This window comes from Hippocampus zosterae, chromosome 4 (genome assembly GCF_025434085.1).
Source record: "Hippocampus zosterae strain Florida chromosome 4, ASM2543408v3, whole genome shotgun sequence".
Lineage (NCBI taxonomy): Eukaryota > Metazoa > Chordata > Actinopteri > Syngnathiformes > Syngnathidae > Hippocampus > Hippocampus zosterae.
This window is the reverse complement of record NC_067454.1, coordinates 8,995,455-9,012,301: the sequence shown is the minus strand read 5'-3', so window position 1 is coordinate 9,012,301 and position 16,847 is coordinate 8,995,455. Positions and strand designations below refer to the sequence as shown.

At 47.8% G+C, this 16,847-nt stretch overlaps 4 protein-coding genes across 10 annotated transcripts in view; 3 read left to right on the top strand and 1 right to left on the bottom strand.

The window, feature by feature from the left end:
* Positions 1 to 126: 126 nt before the first annotated feature.
* On the top strand, positions 127 to 4,023 carry LOC127599163 (UDP-glucuronosyltransferase 2A2-like). 2 transcript variants are annotated; one of them, XM_052062885.1, is made up of 2 exons: positions 127 to 295; positions 1,498 to 4,023. In XM_052062885.1, exon 2 carries the CDS (start codon positions 1,498 to 1,500, stop codon positions 3,079 to 3,081), a length of 1,584 nt encoding a protein of 527 aa, XP_051918845.1. In that variant the 5' UTR covers positions 127 to 295; the 3' UTR covers positions 3,082 to 4,023. The 2 variants fall into 2 exon arrangements, with proteins under 2 accessions (XP_051918845.1, XP_051918844.1); XM_052062884.1 differs by having other exon boundaries at positions 127 to 316.
* A 5,297-nt stretch (positions 4,024 to 9,320) lies between these two features.
* On the top strand, positions 9,321 to 12,538 carry LOC127599970 (UDP-glucuronosyltransferase 2C1-like). Of its 2 annotated transcripts, none has more exons than XM_052064241.1 (2): positions 9,321 to 9,885; positions 10,498 to 12,538. In XM_052064241.1, the coding sequence occupies exons 1-2, from the start codon at positions 9,881 to 9,883 to the stop codon at positions 12,080 to 12,082; spliced, it is 1,590 nt and encodes a 529-aa protein (XP_051920201.1). In that variant the 5' UTR covers positions 9,321 to 9,880; the 3' UTR covers positions 12,083 to 12,538. The 2 variants fall into 2 exon arrangements, with proteins under 2 accessions (XP_051920201.1, XP_051920202.1); XM_052064242.1 differs by having other exon boundaries at positions 9,321 to 9,954; positions 9,997 to 12,538.
* Positions 11,916 to 15,465, bottom strand: LOC127599973 (calcium homeostasis modulator protein 6). 2 transcript variants are annotated; one of them, XM_052064246.1, is made up of 3 exons: positions 13,762 to 15,315; positions 13,037 to 13,193; positions 11,916 to 12,055 (listed from the first exon to the last, which is right to left on the bottom strand). In XM_052064246.1, exons 1-2 carry the CDS (start codon positions 14,224 to 14,226, stop codon positions 13,038 to 13,040), a joined length of 621 nt encoding a protein of 206 aa, XP_051920206.1. In that variant the 5' UTR covers positions 14,227 to 15,315; the 3' UTR covers positions 11,916 to 12,055; position 13,037. The 2 variants fall into 2 exon arrangements, with proteins under 2 accessions (XP_051920206.1, XP_051920207.1); XM_052064247.1 differs by lacking the exon at positions 11,916 to 12,055 and adding an exon at positions 15,365 to 15,465 and having other exon boundaries at positions 12,647 to 13,193; positions 13,762 to 14,472.
* Positions 15,364 to 16,847, top strand: part of nptnb (neuroplastin b) — a 32,806-nt gene continuing 31,322 nt past the window's right edge. For all 4 annotated transcript variants that reach the window (XR_007962224.1, XR_007962223.1, XM_052064243.1 and 1 more), the window contains exon 1: positions 15,364 to 15,982. Coding sequence is in view for 2 of the 4 variants with exons in the window: in XM_052064243.1 (XP_051920203.1) it covers positions 15,907 to 15,982 (76 nt within the window). In the remaining 2 variants the exon portion in view is untranslated. The remainder of the gene's footprint in view (positions 15,983 to 16,847) is intronic.

Here is a 16,847-nt window from a genome sequence, read left to right as displayed (position 1 = left end):
GCACATTTCAGCCTAAAGCTATACAACTGACCCCCCCCCCCCCCGACCTGCAAACGACTCAGTATCGTCAGCCGTGAATATCACGCTTATGTAATGTTTCCTGTAAATTTCAGATGGTGCAGGTAAATGAGTAACTCCGTATATACACACCCTTTTCATCGACCTCTCCTCTCCTCCGATGTGTGCCCACGCAGTTGAGCGAAACCGTCTTCTCCCATGCTGCCGGACCTACGTTGAACGTCGCACGGAAAACACGGTTTTGACTGAAAGATAAGAAAAACGACACAACTGCGCCGTAAGTATGCAACATTTACACGTAAGTGACGTGTTTCCCGTGGCGTCCATTTGGGGTTTGCTTTAGTGTACAATGGACGCGGAAAGTTTCGTTGTCGCAGTTTTATCACGTACACTTCGCCGAAAAGAGACTCAAGCGTTACAATTTATGTAACGCGTTGTTACATGCAGGAAAGAAACGGAAATTAAATGCTCCTGAGTGTATCATGTATTGCATTAATAAAAACAATTTGCGACACATAAAAAATGACCCGCCCAACACTCGAGTCGAGTTTGTCATTGTATTATGGATTACAGCCCACCCTGTAGATTTGGTAAAGGCAGTGATCCCCAACCACCGTTCTATATGGCACAAGTTTTTATTTAAAAAAAATTTACCCGTGGAGGGAAAAAGTATCGACTGCCGCCAGAGCTCGAATACATCGAGTTAAAAAAGCGGTGTGACATTACTTGATTGTTTTTATTTGAAGACTTGAAGTACACACTTTTGTGTTTTGTGGAGTTTCGGATTAATAAACAAGATTTTGAACGAACAATGTGCTTATAAATATCCTCATAAATGTGCTTGCATGCAACGATCAAGAACTGCGTGGAAAAGCAAAAGAAAACACTCGCGTTTGGAGAGTTGACTCGGGGTGCTTTCAACGATCACCGAAACAATCGGAAATTTGAAACATACGTTGACGCACTAAAATCAAAACATCCGCAAGTCAACTCAAGCAGGGGATACAATTTTTATCCGGGAGTAACAACATTGGTATGATACCTGTCCGCACAGAGAGATTGAGAATTCGAGAAACACAGATCTTTTTTTTTTCATAGTGGAACATGTATTTCCCCATCAGAAACAGATGCTAGCACTCCGTTACATTTCTTTCTAGGGTTCTTTTGGGGTTATTGTTGTTTTAAACTTATTTTTGTTAATCAATTTATCTTAACTAAGGATGGATAGATGTTTAAACTTCATGTTTACTGAACCCATGCTATTTGTAGCTGGCCAATGTCTGTGTGAAAAGACAAGCTGACCAATTACCGTATTGCTACCACGGGTAATGACTAATATGAAGCTTGTGGCCAGCTAGTCACAGGCACAACGCATAATGACACGAGTGATTGATTTGCCTGATTGACACGTTACTATGCCCACAGTTGGTTGAGCTGGGATTTGATTGGGTCTTAGCTTGCTTTGCTCTTTGATTGCAGATGAGGCCTATGTTTTGCTGCAGCGCCTTGCTGCTCTTCATTTTGCTTCCTCGAGCCTGTCAGGGTGGCAACATCCTGGTCTTTCCAATTGAGGGCAGCCACTGGGTGAACATGGACATCCTTATTCGAGAGCTGCACTCACGCGGGCACAACCTGACCATCGTACGGCCCAGCAAGACGTGGTACATCAAGGACGCCGCTGCCTACTACAACACAATCAGCGTTCCCGTGGAAAGGTCCCTGGACCAAAACTTCATCACCGGCTTGATTTATGAAATCATCGAGTATGAAAGGGGCTCCCTGCCTCTCGTGACATTTCTCCATATGAGTGTGGGCATGTTTGGGGCTTTTCTGGAATCTCACAAGACGGTGAGTGAGTTTGCGACGGCAGTTCTCGAGGACCAAGACCTGATGAGGAAACTGAATGATAGCAATTTTGACCTGTTGCTCACTGACCCCTGCTGGGGTGGGGGCGCCATTGTGGCCAAATATTTGAACCTCCCTCTGGTATACAACGTCCGCTGGATCATCGCTTCCGAAGGCCACCTCGCATTCGCGCCGTCGCCGCTATCATACATTCCCATCACGGGAACTGGTAATACCAACAAGATGACCTTTTTTCAAAGAGTCAAAAACGTGATTGTATTTCTCGTCAGCTATACGCAACATCACCTGGTCCTCAAGAACACATACCAGAAAATATGTGACAAATATCTGGGACCCGATACAGACATGCAGCATTTGCTTCTTTCCGCTGATCTGTGGCTCATGAGAGTGGACTTTGTCTTTGAGTTTCCACGCCCCACCATGCCCAACTTCATCTACATGGGGGGTTTCCAGTGTAAACCTGCTAAGCCTTTACCAGACCACCTGGAAGAGTTTGTCCAGAGTTCTGGAGAGCACGGAGTCATCCTCATGTCCCTGGGGACGTTTGTGAATGAACTCGTTGCAGACTTGGCCGACGAAATCGCTGCGACTTTCGCCAAGCTCCCCCAGAAGGTGATCTGGAGGTACAAAGGCACTCCACCTTCCACTCTGGGCAACAACACTATCCTGGTGGACTGGATGCCGCAGAACGATCTGCTCGGACATCCCAAGATGAAACTCTTTGTGGCTCATGGCGGGACAAACGGCCTCCAGGAAGCAATTTACCACGGAATTCCCGTGGTGGGAATACCCTTGTTTTTTGACCAGCATGACAACCTGCTGCGTCTCACAGAGAGAGGGTCGGCCGTGGTGGTCACGTTAGCCTCAGTGGACAAAGATGACAACTTCCTGAAGGCCATACAGGAAGTTCTTGCTAATCCATCCTACAGGGACAACATGCAGAGGCTCTCGAGGCTGCACAGAGATCAGCCCATCACGCCGCTCGAGAACGCCCTCTTCTGGATTGAATTTGTCATACGGCACAAAGGCGTGGCCCACCTCAGGACCGAGTCCTACAAGATGCCCTGGTACACTTACTACAATGTGGACGTCTATCTGTTCCTGTCTGGGGCTGCACTGACTCTGCTTTTAGCTTTTATGATCACCATCAAATGTTTGTGCTCTGCTTTATGTAAGAGGAAAATGAAACGCGAGTAAATAAATCACACAGTTTTGTCATATATGTCCGGTGAATCACCTATTCACCATTCACAAAGTGACTTCCTTGCGATTTTTCACTTCCTCGTCCTTCCTTTAACATCACAAGATGCTAATCTCCTTCCTCGAAGGCACCGGGGTAGCTTGCATTTGCCACCAGCTGATGCTTGGCCACCTTAGTAGCAGATAGCAACACGATGGAAGATTCCATTAGTGGGTCAACAAGCTGGTGAGGCACTTCGTGGGGTTAACGGTGGAAAAAACAGGGAGGTAAACAAAAAGATGATACAGAGAAAGGTCCGGATCACTTTTAACGGTGACGGAAGTTTGTAATTTTAAAGTGTTTTGTATTTGTTTGTGTGTTGCAAACCCCCTGTGCAATATTGATTAAGATGATTTTACCTGATGTGGAGATCTTGTCTTTGACGACAAGTAGCATTTCCCTTGATGCCGACATGATCACTCCACAACTTATATGCGTCATCACTTCCTGCATGTTCCCTCATAAAAGTCATTTTTTACTTGGTGTCAAACACCACTTCCACTTGACATGAAGTGGGTACCATGAATGTTGTTTCATATTTTTCCCCAAATTTTCTTGAGAACCTCTCCCCCTAAAGAAAAAGCCTTAAACTCTAGTCTGTACTTAAGAAATGATTTCTGCTGGTCGCCATGGGGTATTTGATTTCCACATTATAATCGTTGTGACCACTAATCTGCTTGTAGCACAACTCAAAAACTCTAAATGGACGTAAGGCGACTTACAATTCATCGCACTTTACTCTTGTCGACATGGTTTTAAAATGTGGCTCATTAATTGATGAGCTAAATGGGCAACCTCTGATTTCTTCACGGTCATGTTCTCAGACACATTTTAACATGGGCAGTTATCATACAAAGTATAAAAAGTTCATTGTTAATAAAACGAAATGGACAAGTGAATTGTGTATTCCTTTAACTTTGAGTAGTCCTCAGCGGGATAGCTAGCACATTCGCCTCACAGTTCTGAGGCTCTTCTTTGAAAAACAAAACGGAGAAAAAAAAAAACAACTGACTGCAGGTTATCTTAATTATGCTTCTGCTAAAGCCCGCTTGAAATCAATCACCTAACGTGCATGTTTTGGGGACGTAGGGAAAAAACAGAGCGCTGAGAGAAATCAATTGCAACACGGATAAAGCATGCAAACTCCACAGAGACCGTAGCCAAGATTTGGACCCAGAAGTTCAGAACCGCGAGGCAGATGTGCAACATGCTGCCGCGCAGGTTATGAAACCCCTCAAACGGACAAAAATTGAATTTTTTAGAATTTGCGGCTTGAATGCTTTGCGCATTTTATCAGCCAAGGGTGGAGTCCAGAAAATGTTGGAAGTCCCCCTGAGGAGACTGTTGTTGTTCCCTTTAGACGGCTTAGCCATTAGTTTCATTCAACCTAGCAGGAAGTCTTGTTTACAATTTTTGTGCTACGACTTTGTATTATCAATCCTCATCTATGGTCAAGAGCTATGGGTCGTGACCGAAAGAACGAGATCCCGGATACGAGCGGCTGAAATGAGTTTTCTCCGCAGGGTGTCCGGGCTCTCCCTTAGAGATAAGGTGAGAAACTCGGTCATCCGGGAGGGGCTAAGAGTAGAGTCGCTTCTCCTCCACATCGAGAGGAGCCAGATGAGGCGGCTCGGGCATCTAATTAGGATGCCTCCTGGACGCCTCCCTGGTGAGGTGTTCCGGGCATGTCCCACTGGCAGGAGACCCCGAGGACGACCCAGGACACGCTGGAGAGACTATGTCACCCAGCTGGCATGGTAACGCCTCGGGATCCGCCAGGAAGAGCTCGAAGAAGTGGCTGGGGAGAGGGAAGTCTGGGCTTCCCTCCTAAAGCTGCTGCGACCCGACCCCGGATAAGCGGTAGAAAATGGATGGATGGACTTTGTATTTGATGTGAAAAGAGTTGGATTCACGGTAGAGGGTTTTGATTCCATAAACTGGACAGTGTAAGCTAGAAAAAAAAATCCGTACACTGTGGGGCAACGCACTAGGTATCCCATTTTTAGCATTTACGATTGTGTTCAATCACATCTGCAGCCTCTCAAAGCGAAAGGGTGTAGCAAAAGTTAGTGGATGTTGAAACAATAGACGGAAATGTTTCAAAGCAGCAAAAAGGAAGTACTTCTGAGAGCACTTTAAGAAGGAAAGTCTCCAAAGACTAAACAGAGAGCGGTTGCTCAAACTGCTGGACAACGACACTTCTGGTTGGATCGAGTGTATTGATCACTTTTGCGAGGCATTGAAGAAGGCCTCTTCAATTTGACATACAGTATATGGCTTGATTGGTGGCTTGGAAAAACGTATACGCGCAGAAAAATACCCCCCTATATTGATATCTCCCCTCCGTGAGCCGTCACCTTACCGTGGTGGAGGGGTTTGCGTGTCCCAATGATCCTAGGAGGTAAGTTGTCTGGGGCTTTATGCCCCTGGCAGGGTCACCCATGGCAAACAGGTTCTAGGTGAGGGGCCAGACAAAGCATGGCTCATAGACCCTTATGATGACTACAATATATGGACAAAGGTTTCCCTTGCCCGGACGCGGGTCACCGGGGCCCCACTCTGGAGCCAGGCCTGGAGGTGGGGCTCGTTGGCAAGCGCCTGGTGGCCGGGCCTACACCCATGGGGCCCGGCCGGGCACAGCCCGAAGAGGCAACGTGGGTCCCCCTTCCCATGGGCTCACCACCCATGAGAGGGGCCAAAGGGGTCGGGTGCTATGTGAGCTGGGCGGCAGCCAAAGACGGGGACCCTGGCGGTCCGATCCTCTGCTGCAGAAGCTAGCTCTTGGGACATGGAATGTCACCTCTCTGGCAGGGAAGGAGCCCGAGCTGGTGTGTGAGGCAGAGAATTTCCGACTGGATATAGTCGGACTTGCCTCCACACACAGCTTGGGTTCTTGTACTAGTTCTCTCGAGAGGGGTTGGACTCTCTTCCACTCTGGAGTTGCTCACGGTGAGAGGCGCAGAGCAGGTGTGGGCATACTCATTGCCCCCCGGCTCAGTGCCTGTACATTGGGGTTCACACCGGTAGACGAGAGGGTTGCCTCCCTCCGCCTTCGGGTGGGTGGACGGGTCCTGACTGTTGTTTGTGCATATGCACCAAACAGCAGCTCAGCATACCCACCCTTTTTGGAGTCCTTGGAGGGTGTGCTGGAGAGTACTCCTGCTGGGGACTCCCTTGTTCTGCTGGGGGACTTCAATGCTCACGTGGGCAATGACAGTGAGACTTGGAGGGGCGTGATTGGGAGGAACGGCCCCCCCGATCAGAACTCAAGTGGTGTTTTGTTATTGGACTTCTGTGCTCGCCACGGATTGTCCATAACGAACACCTTGTTCAAACATAAGGGTGTCCATATGTGCACTTGGCACCAGGACACCCTAGGCCGCAGTTCGATGATCGACTTTGTAGTTGTATCATCGGATTTGCGGCCGCATGTTCTGGACACTCGGGTGAAGAGAGGGGCGGAGCTGTCAACTGATCACCACCTGGTGGTGAGTAGGCTCCGATGGTGGGGGAAGATGCCAGTCCGTGCTGGCAGACCCAAACGTATCGTGAGGGTTTGTTGGGAGCGTCTGGCGGAATCCCCTGTCAGAAGGAGTTTCAACTCCCACCTTCGACAGAGCTTTTCCCATGTTCCGGGGGAGGCGGGGGACATTGAGCCCGAGTGGACCATGTTCCGTGCCTCTATTGTTGAGGCGGCCAATCTGAGTTGTGGCCGTAAGGTGGTTGGTGCCTGTCGTGGCGGCAACCCCCGTACTCGCTGGTAGACACCAGCAGTAAGGGATGCCGTCAAGCTGAAAAAGGAGTCCTATCGAGCCTTTATGGCCTGTGGGACCCCAGAGGCAGCTGACGGGTATCGACTGGCCAAGCGGACCGCGGCTTCGGTGGTCGCCGAGGCAAAAACCCGAACGTGGGAAGAGTTCGGTGAGGCCATGGAAGCCGACTTCCGGACGGCTTCGAGGAAATTCTGGTCCACCATCCGACGTCTCAGGAGGGGGAAGCAGTGCACCACTAACACTGTGTACAGTGGGGATGGGGCGCTGCTGACTTCGACTCGGGACGTTGTGAACCGGTGGGCAGAGTACTTCGAAGACCTCCTCAACTCCACCAACACGCCTTCCTTGGAGGAAGCAGAGCCCGGGGACTCTGAGGTGGGCTCTCCTATCTCTGTGGTTGAAGTCACCGATGTGGTTAAAAAGCTCCTCGGTGGCAGGGCCCCAGGGGTGGATGAGATCCGCCCGGAGTTCCTCAAGGCTCTGGATGTTGTGGGGCTGTCCTGGTTGACACGCCTCTGCAACATCGCGTGGTCAACAGGGAGAGTGCCTCTGGATTGGCAGACCGGGGTGGTAGTCCCTCTTTTTAAAAAGGGGGACCGGAGGGTGTGTTCCAACTACAGAGGGATCACACTCCTCAGCCTCCCTGGTAAAGTCTATTCAGGAGTGCTGGAGAGGAGGGTCCGTCAGGAAGTCGAGCCTCAGATTGAGGAGGAGCAGTGTGGTTTCCGTCCCGGCCGTGGAACAGTGGACCAGCTCTACACCCTTAGCAGGGTCCTTGAGGGTATGTGGGAATTCGCCCAACCAGTCTACATGTGTTTTGTGGACTTGGAGAAGGCGTTTGACCGTGTCCCTCGGGGAGTTCTGTGGGGGGTGCTTCGTGGGTATGGGGTACCGAACCCCCTGATACGGGCTGTTCGGTCACTATACCACCGATGTCAGAGTTTGGTTCGCATTGCCGGCAGTAAGTCGGAATCGTTTCCAGTGGGGGTAGGACTCCGCCAAGGCTGCCCTTTGTCGCCGATTCTGTTCATAACTTTTATGGACAGAATTTCTAGGCGCAGCCGAAGCGTTGAAGGGGTCCGTTTTGGGGGCCTCAGTATTGCATCCCTGCTTTTTGCAGATGATGTGGTGCTGTTGGCTCCTTCAAACGGGGCTCTCCAACTCTCACTGGAGCGTTTCGCAGCCGAGTGTGAAGCGGTTGGGATGAAAATCAGCACCTCCAAATCTGAAACCATGGTCCTCAGTCGGAAAAGGGTGGAGTGCCCCCTCCGGGTCGGGGAGGAGATCTTGCCCCAAGTGGAGGAGTTCAAGTATCTTGGGGTCTTGTTCACGAGTGGGGGCAGGAGGGAGCGGGAGATCGACAGGCGGATCGGTGCAGCATCTGCTGTGATGCGGACGTTGTATCGGTCTGTCGTGGTGAAGAAGGAGCTGAGCCAAAGGGCGAAGCTCTCAATTTACCGGTCGATCTACGTCCCAACCCTCATCTATGGTCACGAGCTATGGGTCGTGACCGAAAGAACGAGATCCCGGATACAAGCGGCCGAAATGAGTTTTCTCCGCAGGGTGTCCGGGCTCTCCCTTAGAGATAAGGTGAGGAGCTCGGTCATCCGAGAGGGACTCAGAGTCGAGCCGCTTCTCCTCCACATCGAGAGGAGCCAGATGAGGTGGCTTGGGCATCTGATTCGGATGCCTCCTGAGCGCCTCCCTGGTGAGGTGTTCCGGGCATGTCCCACCGGGAGGAGACCCCGAGGAAGACCCAGGACACGCTGGAGAGACTACGTCACCCAGCTGGCCTGGGAACGCCTCGGGATCCCCCGGGGAGAGCTGGAAGAAGTAGCTAGGGAGAGGGAAGTCTGGGCTTCCCTGCTAAAGCTGTTGCCCCCGCGACCCGGCCCCGGATAAGCGGTAGAAGATGGATGGATGGATGGATATTGATATCTTTCACTTTTATAACAACATTTTCAACACATTGGTTGAAATCCCATCCATGATGGATCTGATGAGACGTAACGCATGTCATTTACTGCTGCACAATAGACACTCGGGCGGTCGACTGCTTAGCGTCCCCGCCTCACAAATCTGAGGTTCAATTCCGGCTCCGTCCTTCCTGTGTGGAGTTTGCATGTTCTCCCCGTGCCTGTGTGGGTTTTCTCTGGGTATTGTGGTTTCCTCTCACATTCTAAAAACATGCGTGGCAGGTTAAATTGTCCAAATTGTCCCTAGGTGTGATTGTGCGCGCGAATGGTTGTTCATCAAGGTGGCCCCTGCGATTTTTTTGCCGAGCCCCCCGTGTGCACAACTTCACAAGAACGGGCAGGTACCCGCACATGTACAGCGATTATTTCCGGGACAAGAAATGATTTACAGTTGTAGAGGAGATATGAACGCAAGACGACATGAAAAACAAACGCCACGCTGATTATTTTGAACGAGCAAGCGATTTATTGCTTTACCATTGCTATAAGGGCTACGTTCAGACTGCAGGCATATCAAATTCCTCTTCAAATCCCATTTTTAGGACTGACTGTTTCCAGGGTGTTTTAGATCATATCCAAATGGGATATTACGGTCCTGGTCAGGCTGGGCCACATTTTCAACCCATCTGACACGGTCAGGAAGTGAGATGGACACAAATAGCCAGCATAGCGCCAAAGGTTAAAGATGGTAAAAATCAATATGTATGTACGCCACTTAAGAAAATGTTTCACATTGGGCAGGGATCTCATTTTACAGCTTCCGACACATCCCAATCTAGCAGTTTTTCGAATGACATACCGAAGCATTCCAAGCACCACTATAGAAGGTGCAGCAGTTCAACTTTACAAGCGAGTTTTCCCCTTTGACCTATCCTTATCTGCACCCGAGTGTTAAAGAGCATGATACCACAACGTCAAAGTCCTGCCTGTGCTGGAACCGCAAGGAATAACAATTCCTCCTCAGTAGAAGGGAATCTCTTGACAGACGCAACTACATTAGATGTCAAATGAGGTAATATTGATCTTTTGTACAAGCCACATCTTAAATTGATGCACACGCAGGTGTGTGTTTGCGTGTCATGTGCATGTGAGTGTGTCATACTTCTGTCATGTTACGCTAAAGGTCATGATGCATTCAAGTGTACATTGTGTTCCAAATGATTATGAACGATTGACGTTTTATAAACGTTTTGAGTTTGGGTGTTTTTATGGAGGTTTTGCATGTAGTTGCTTCTGTAATTCTCACCCACTGTGCATTGGCTCCTTCGGGTGGAACATTTCTGTTCATCAATTACTCTATCTAGGTTGGTGACAGGTGCCGTAGTGATCGGTCGAATAATTGAGATCAAAGTTCCATTTTTATAATAGTTAACAGAGCCAATTAAAGGGACATGACATATATTATTCCATATTATAATTTTTTCCAGTATTGGGGGCAAAAAAGAAGGAAACAAAAAAAAACTTGGACTAGTGTAATAATTCCTCGCGAAAGGAATGAAAACACTGCACTTTTCTCAATTTAAGGGAGATCATCCGTTTGGGAAAAAAAAAGCGTGCGAATCCGAGACCAAACGGAGTTGTTCAGAGGGTGTCTTAAGTAAAGTTTCTGTCTTCCTCATTGTAGAGTGAAGATGCTACGCTCGTGGGTCGGCCTCTTGTTTTCCGCTCTCTGTGCGACTTCTGCATATGGCGGCAAGGTGCTCGTTTTTCCCCTGGACGGAAGCCACTGGGTGAACATGAAAGTCATTATCGAGGGACTGCACTCGAGAGGCCATCAGGTCGATGTGGTGCGAACGGACGACAGCTGGTACATCAAGGAAACGTCCCCTTTCTACAACGCCATCACGCTTGACGTGGAGTCAGGCTTCAGCAAGGACTTCATTGTGAAGTTTGTGGAGCAGCTGCTGCTCATCCAGCGGGAAGGGAAGTCCGCCTGGACTCGTTTCAAACTGGAAATGGAGCAAAGTGAAAAGGCCTCACAGATGCACGAAAAAACAGCCAAATTGCTCGAGTGGATTTTTGAAAATAAAACCTTGGTGGAGTCGCTCCAAAGTGCCAAGTATGACCTTGTTCTGACGGATCCGGGAGTGCCAGCCGGTGTTATTCTCGCCCACTACCTGAAGCTACCCCTCGTTTTTAACGTGAGATGGACCAGCCACGGCGAGGGCCATTTAGCGATCGCGCCGTCCCCTCAGTCGTACGTGCCCATGACGGGAACGGAATTTTCTGACAAGATGAGCTTTTTCGAAAGAGTTGTGAACACTTTGGCGTTTCTCTTTGGGGAATATCAAATATCAAAGTATATAAACCCACATTATGAAAGGCTGATTAAGAAGTATTTAAACCCTGGTGAAAACTATCAGTCACTGTTCCAGGCAGCAGACCTGTGGCTCATGAGAGTGGATTTTGTCTTTGAGTTTCCTCGCCCCACCATGCCCAACGTCATCTACATTGGGGGCTTCCAGTGTAAACCTGCCAAGCCTCTACCGGCGCACCTGGAGGAGTTTGTCCAGAGTTCTGGAGATCACGGAGTCATCATCATGTCCCTGGGCACTCTCATTGGGGAACTCCCTAGCGACCTAGCTGACGAAATTGCCGCGGCTTTTGCCAAGCTCCCCCAGAAGGTCATCTGGAGGTATAAAGGGGCAAAACCTTCCACTTTGGGAAACAACACTCTCCTGGTAGACTGGATGCCGCAGAACGACCTTCTGGGACATCCCAAGATCAAGCTCTTTGTTGCTCACGGCGGGACAAACGGCGTCCAGGAAGCCATGTACCACGGAGTTCCAATCCTCGGGCTACCGCTCATTTTCGATCAACGAGATAATCTGCTCCGGATCGGAATGAGAGGAGCGGGGAAAAGCGTGGATATATCCACCATGGATCGTGATATCTTTTTCCAGGGCGTACAGGAAGTCCTGTCTGATCCGTCCTATAAGAACAACATGCAAAGGCTGTCCAGGCTGCACAGAGATCAGCCCATCCTGCCGCTCGACAGCGCCCTCTTCTGGATTGAGTTTGTCATGAGGCATAAGGGCGCAGCTCACCTGAGGACCGAGTCCTACCAGCTGCCCTGGTTTGTCTACTACTCCGTGGACGTGCTCCTTTGCTTATCTTCTGTCGTGCTGCTCATTGTCGGTGCTCTGAGCACTTTTTTTGGCTGTCTTTGTTCTAAAGTCTGCCTGCAAACAAAACGTAAACATGATTAAAGTTACCTAAAAGTTACTTGGTTACCAATGAGCCGCACATTTCACCTGATCACAAGTCTAGTCTGTAACATTTAAGTGTTGCGGAAATTGTTTTTGTACATTTGGCGTAATCCACGGAACTGCCGGAGCGTATAAAGTCATACACTGTTTGTGCAAGTCCTAAGTACCGTCACATTTAAGACTCAAGACTTAAAATTCATATAGGTCCATCATTAGTGTAGTTAAAGCGAAGCAAGCCAAGTCATCGCTTTGAGCAGGTTCTACAATCTTGCTCAGTCACAAGACATATTTGTACATTTGCTGCTTTGCGCTCATTGTCCAGCCAGTACTTGTTTTCTGTACGAACACATTCACAATCGAATAATTTCTCAAGGGTCCCTAATTCATCTCCTTATCGTCTCTTTTTTTATTGTCTGCTCAACTAAATGCATAACCAAAATAAAGTTGAGTTAATGTCTGACCATCTCTTCACATATATGAAGCTGATGTAACAACTTACACGTTGTTGCTTGTGCAGCAGTGACGGATGATGTTAGTGAATATTTCCCTTATCAGCAAACAGAGGGAATTTTGCTCCACAATTCATTTGTATTTCTCCGGTGCAAAATACCTGTTGTAATTTAAATGGCCACATTTACCAAACACGCTCATAATTATTTAGCTTACCATATATTTCGTGCACCTCCTATTTGCAAAATTGACCTCCCCTCAAAAAGGAAAAAAAAAAGTCATGCATTTCCAAATTGAAACTCACGTACAGTATGTGCACAAAATCCTTGATGGCTGTGGACTACAAAAATAATTTCTTTTATTACAAAACAACAATAAAACAGTGTTGAAACAGAACATGGTTGGATATAAATCAAGTTAAGAACTTTTTTTTTCACGTAATTGGCGAGGGATAATTTTTGGGCATAGTGGGGGTCAGTGCGTGGTCAGTTTGTTACAAAGCACCTCAAGACGTCCTGGTCCGCAGAGAGCTCATTCTAAGGACGGTGAGCTCGGCGACATTGGCATCTTGCAGCTCCTCCACTTCTTGTTGGCAGCTTTGCCTGATGACGTACACGACAAGACCCACGCAGATGACAATGAGCAGGATGATACCTAGAACCTGTGACACGAAATACATAATCGAGTGGCATGTGACTCTCGCCGTTGTGGCAATATTTTCAACCATACTGCAATAAACACTGGATGTGAATCATCAAGACTGACATCATTACCAGAAAGAGGAGATATTGTACAGAGTGAACGCGCACGGATTGCGGTATACAAACAAGGTCTACTGACCTTGCAGCGACTTATATACTTATACTAAACATAAATCAGGTAAGAGGTTTAGCCACTGGTAGCAAAAACCATAACTTCTGTTTTCCTTTTGTCCTATTCCTCTAGACAGGACAAACGTGGTTAAATAGCCTGCATTCTTTTGACTCAGCGGCACATAAATGTGACATCTACATAGCAGTTGGATGAAATACCATGTTTTCCTTGGATGGAACCGCAGAGTAGCAAATACCGTTAAAACAGCAGGGGGCCCAAAACAGAGCCATGTGGAACACCATAAAATCAAACACAATAAGTTTGATATTACTCTGAAAATAATTCCTGACTGGAAGGGCGATTACACGGAGTAAACGTGCATGAAATGCAGTAAACAAAGGCCTCAGTCCACTCACCTGAGAGAAAACAAAGAGCTGCTGCGAACGCAGCATGAGCTCCTGCTGGGGGACACCTCCATCAGTTATTGGCTCGCACCACTTTTGCGGGGCCGCCCTGTCCACCAGCACAAATCGACCCTCCCAGTCTGTCATTGCGCAGGCGAAATACTGACCATCCAGGAAGAGCAAAATGAGCCAGACGACGGCAGGCACCACGCTGGAGAGCGACACGCTCCGGCGACACTGCGCGTCACAGCGGCACCCCTGGATGATGAGCATCAAGGTGAAGGCCATGACGGCTGGGATAACGAAGAAGGCAGACGAAAACACGCCATTCCATGTCGGGTTGCACGGACACTCAAACTCCAATTCCACCAGCTTCTCCAGTCCCGTGAGGATGAAGCCGAATGCCACGTTAGAGACCAGCGGACTGTTGCTAAGTTCATCTTTGAGCCTGGTAAGCCATTGTTGTTGACTTTCCATACTAGATGGTTCCAAGAAATGGAGTTGCAGTAAAAAGCCTCAAAGAGGATCTTGTGTTGTGAACACATTGGCAACGGCTAAGTGATGCGTAATTAACGCAGGCAGCCCTAAGTTCTCCCCCTCGGGGAACATGCCGCACTTCCACTCTCATTGGTTTCGAACAAAGGAGGCGCTGACATCTCCACTGCTCATTGGCCGGGGCCAGTTTTCAGGTGGGGGTACTTTTTAAACAAACTGCAGTGAGGGCTGCAAAGTGGAACACAAAGACAACGAGGAATCACATCTCGGAGTCTCGTCTCTTTAATGAAGGATGTAGTTGACTCACAACTGCCTTAAGAATAGTTTTGCTTCAAAACTGTTGATCCTCATTTCACAAACTTATTTTGTTTTAATCAAGGTCACGGTAGTTCTTGAAAACTGAAGAAACAACTACAAAAAAAAGAACATAAAAAAATTGAAATGAAAACCAAAAATAATACTTACATTTATGAACACATTTTTGAAAAAAAATAAAAACGAACCAACCTGCTCTAAAAATGAATCAAAACTAACTGAAAACAGAGTCAAAGCAAAATAAAAACTAACTGTAATAAAAAAGAATCGAGCAATTATCACCCTAATTCAGAGAGGCAACGAAGTCATTTTATTCCATCCAAATGAATGGGAATAGAATCACGATCTATTTTTGGATGTATTTGGCACACCGCGTTCCCATCAGAATTGATCAAGGTTGTTTCTGTGTACACTTCCCCAAACTGTCCACATGAGGTCGCACTTGCAGCAGCGCAGATTCAATAACAGGGGCAGACGAGAGGGGATTAACCAGGAGGCCATGTTGAACTTTTCAAGGGGATATGCGTGTACGCACAATCATTCGGTGGCATTAAAAAATAATAAGGTACATTTAAAAAAAATAGCCTTTCCGTCTGATATAATGATCATCATTAAGGCAGCCGACTGGGAAGGACGCGAGCGTCTCGGTGAAGGCCATCATCAACTCTGTCGACCGAATTGCAGCTTTAATATTGCACGAGAGACAGTCGGGCCATAAGTAGAGGAAGTCACGTGGTCACTGGCGCGCACTTCCTCTCAAATGCAACACGATCAAATGAAGGAGAAAGAAAAGGAAGATGCGCACCTTACACGCCGCGTGAAATAACCAACAAACTGGGAGGCGGTGGAGATTGGAATCGGCATTGTCCGTGCGTAATTACGCGCCCTTTTAAAAGTCCTCAGGAGTGAGGTGAGCCAATGCGCATCAGCTTGCGCATCTTTGAATCTTCCCAACGACGCTGTGGACAATCTCTCTGACACCCCCCTCCCTCACTCCCTCCATCCTCCTCTGCAATCCGACGAGGCTTTTCCGCCGCCGATGGCCGCACATCGGCATCCCTGAGAGCCGTCGGTCGCTCCCGCAACATCCATCGCGCCCCCTTTTTTTCTTTCCCTCCCTCCAAGAAAACCACTCATCGGCTTTTGTTTTCCGCCCTGTCCAACGCCAAATCGAGGAATCTGCTGCCATGCTGCGCGCGTCTCTTCACCTCCACCATCATCATTATTATCATTAGTCGAGCTTGTGATCGACACAAGATCATTCATTTCCCACTCTCCCACCCTTCCATCACCCTGCCTTTGGATTTTTATTTTTATTTTTTATTTTTGGAGCGAGACCACGACGGGATGCGTCCTGGTGCAGTGATGCTGCTCCTGGTCTTTCTGGGCAACTTGATGCCGCCCTTCGTCACGGCTCAAAACGGTAAGAAGAAGAAGAAAAGAAAACAGATGTGACCCGTAGCGTGACTGATGCAAACACAATAGAATAATAGAGGGGGGCAAAGTGACTATAAGAGGATTTGGACTCCACTTCCTTGCGCTGCACTTACACTCTAAGATGCAGGGAAGGCTTCATGTGAAGTCGTTGAGAAATGACTTATTTGACTTTTGTGCAGGGTGTCCTTTCATGCATTTTCTTGGTGGCTTGGTATTTTTTTTTGTACTACAAATATGGGGCCCAAAGCGAGTTCAAACATGTCATTAATGCCCAACTACGGCTGTGTTAAATTAATTATTATTATTAATAAGTTATTAATTACACCTTGTCTTGCAAGTTTAAATCATATCACCCAAGCTCGTAACTCATTTAACTTGTATGATTTATTTTTTCAGGATATGAATTGAAATGCCATCAACCCGTTTCAGCTCGAAAAACACCCCAACTTATTTTTGTCAAATGCCTCAAATAAATTGCAGTGTAAAATGTAAAGAGCAAAGATCATAAAATATAAAGCGGAATGTAATGGCATAAACTTGTTTGCAACTGTGCCTATTTGCAAATCCCCGCCTTTGACATTTTTTTGCTGAACCCCCCCAAAACTCACCTATTTTCAGTTTTAGAAAGCAAGCCAAAACAATACACGTGTTACTGGGTCGCCCTCTCATGGACAATGGGTGTTGTTGTCAAGTTTAATTAATTGAGTGTTTTTTACTCTACGTTTGAGATGGCGTTTCGTTTGTCCTCCATGACCGCATCTTCTGCACAAAGTTAAATAGAGAAGTATGCTTTTGCTATTCTGACAATGTGGCTACTAATTGCTCTTTCGTGACTCATACAGTTTGAGGAA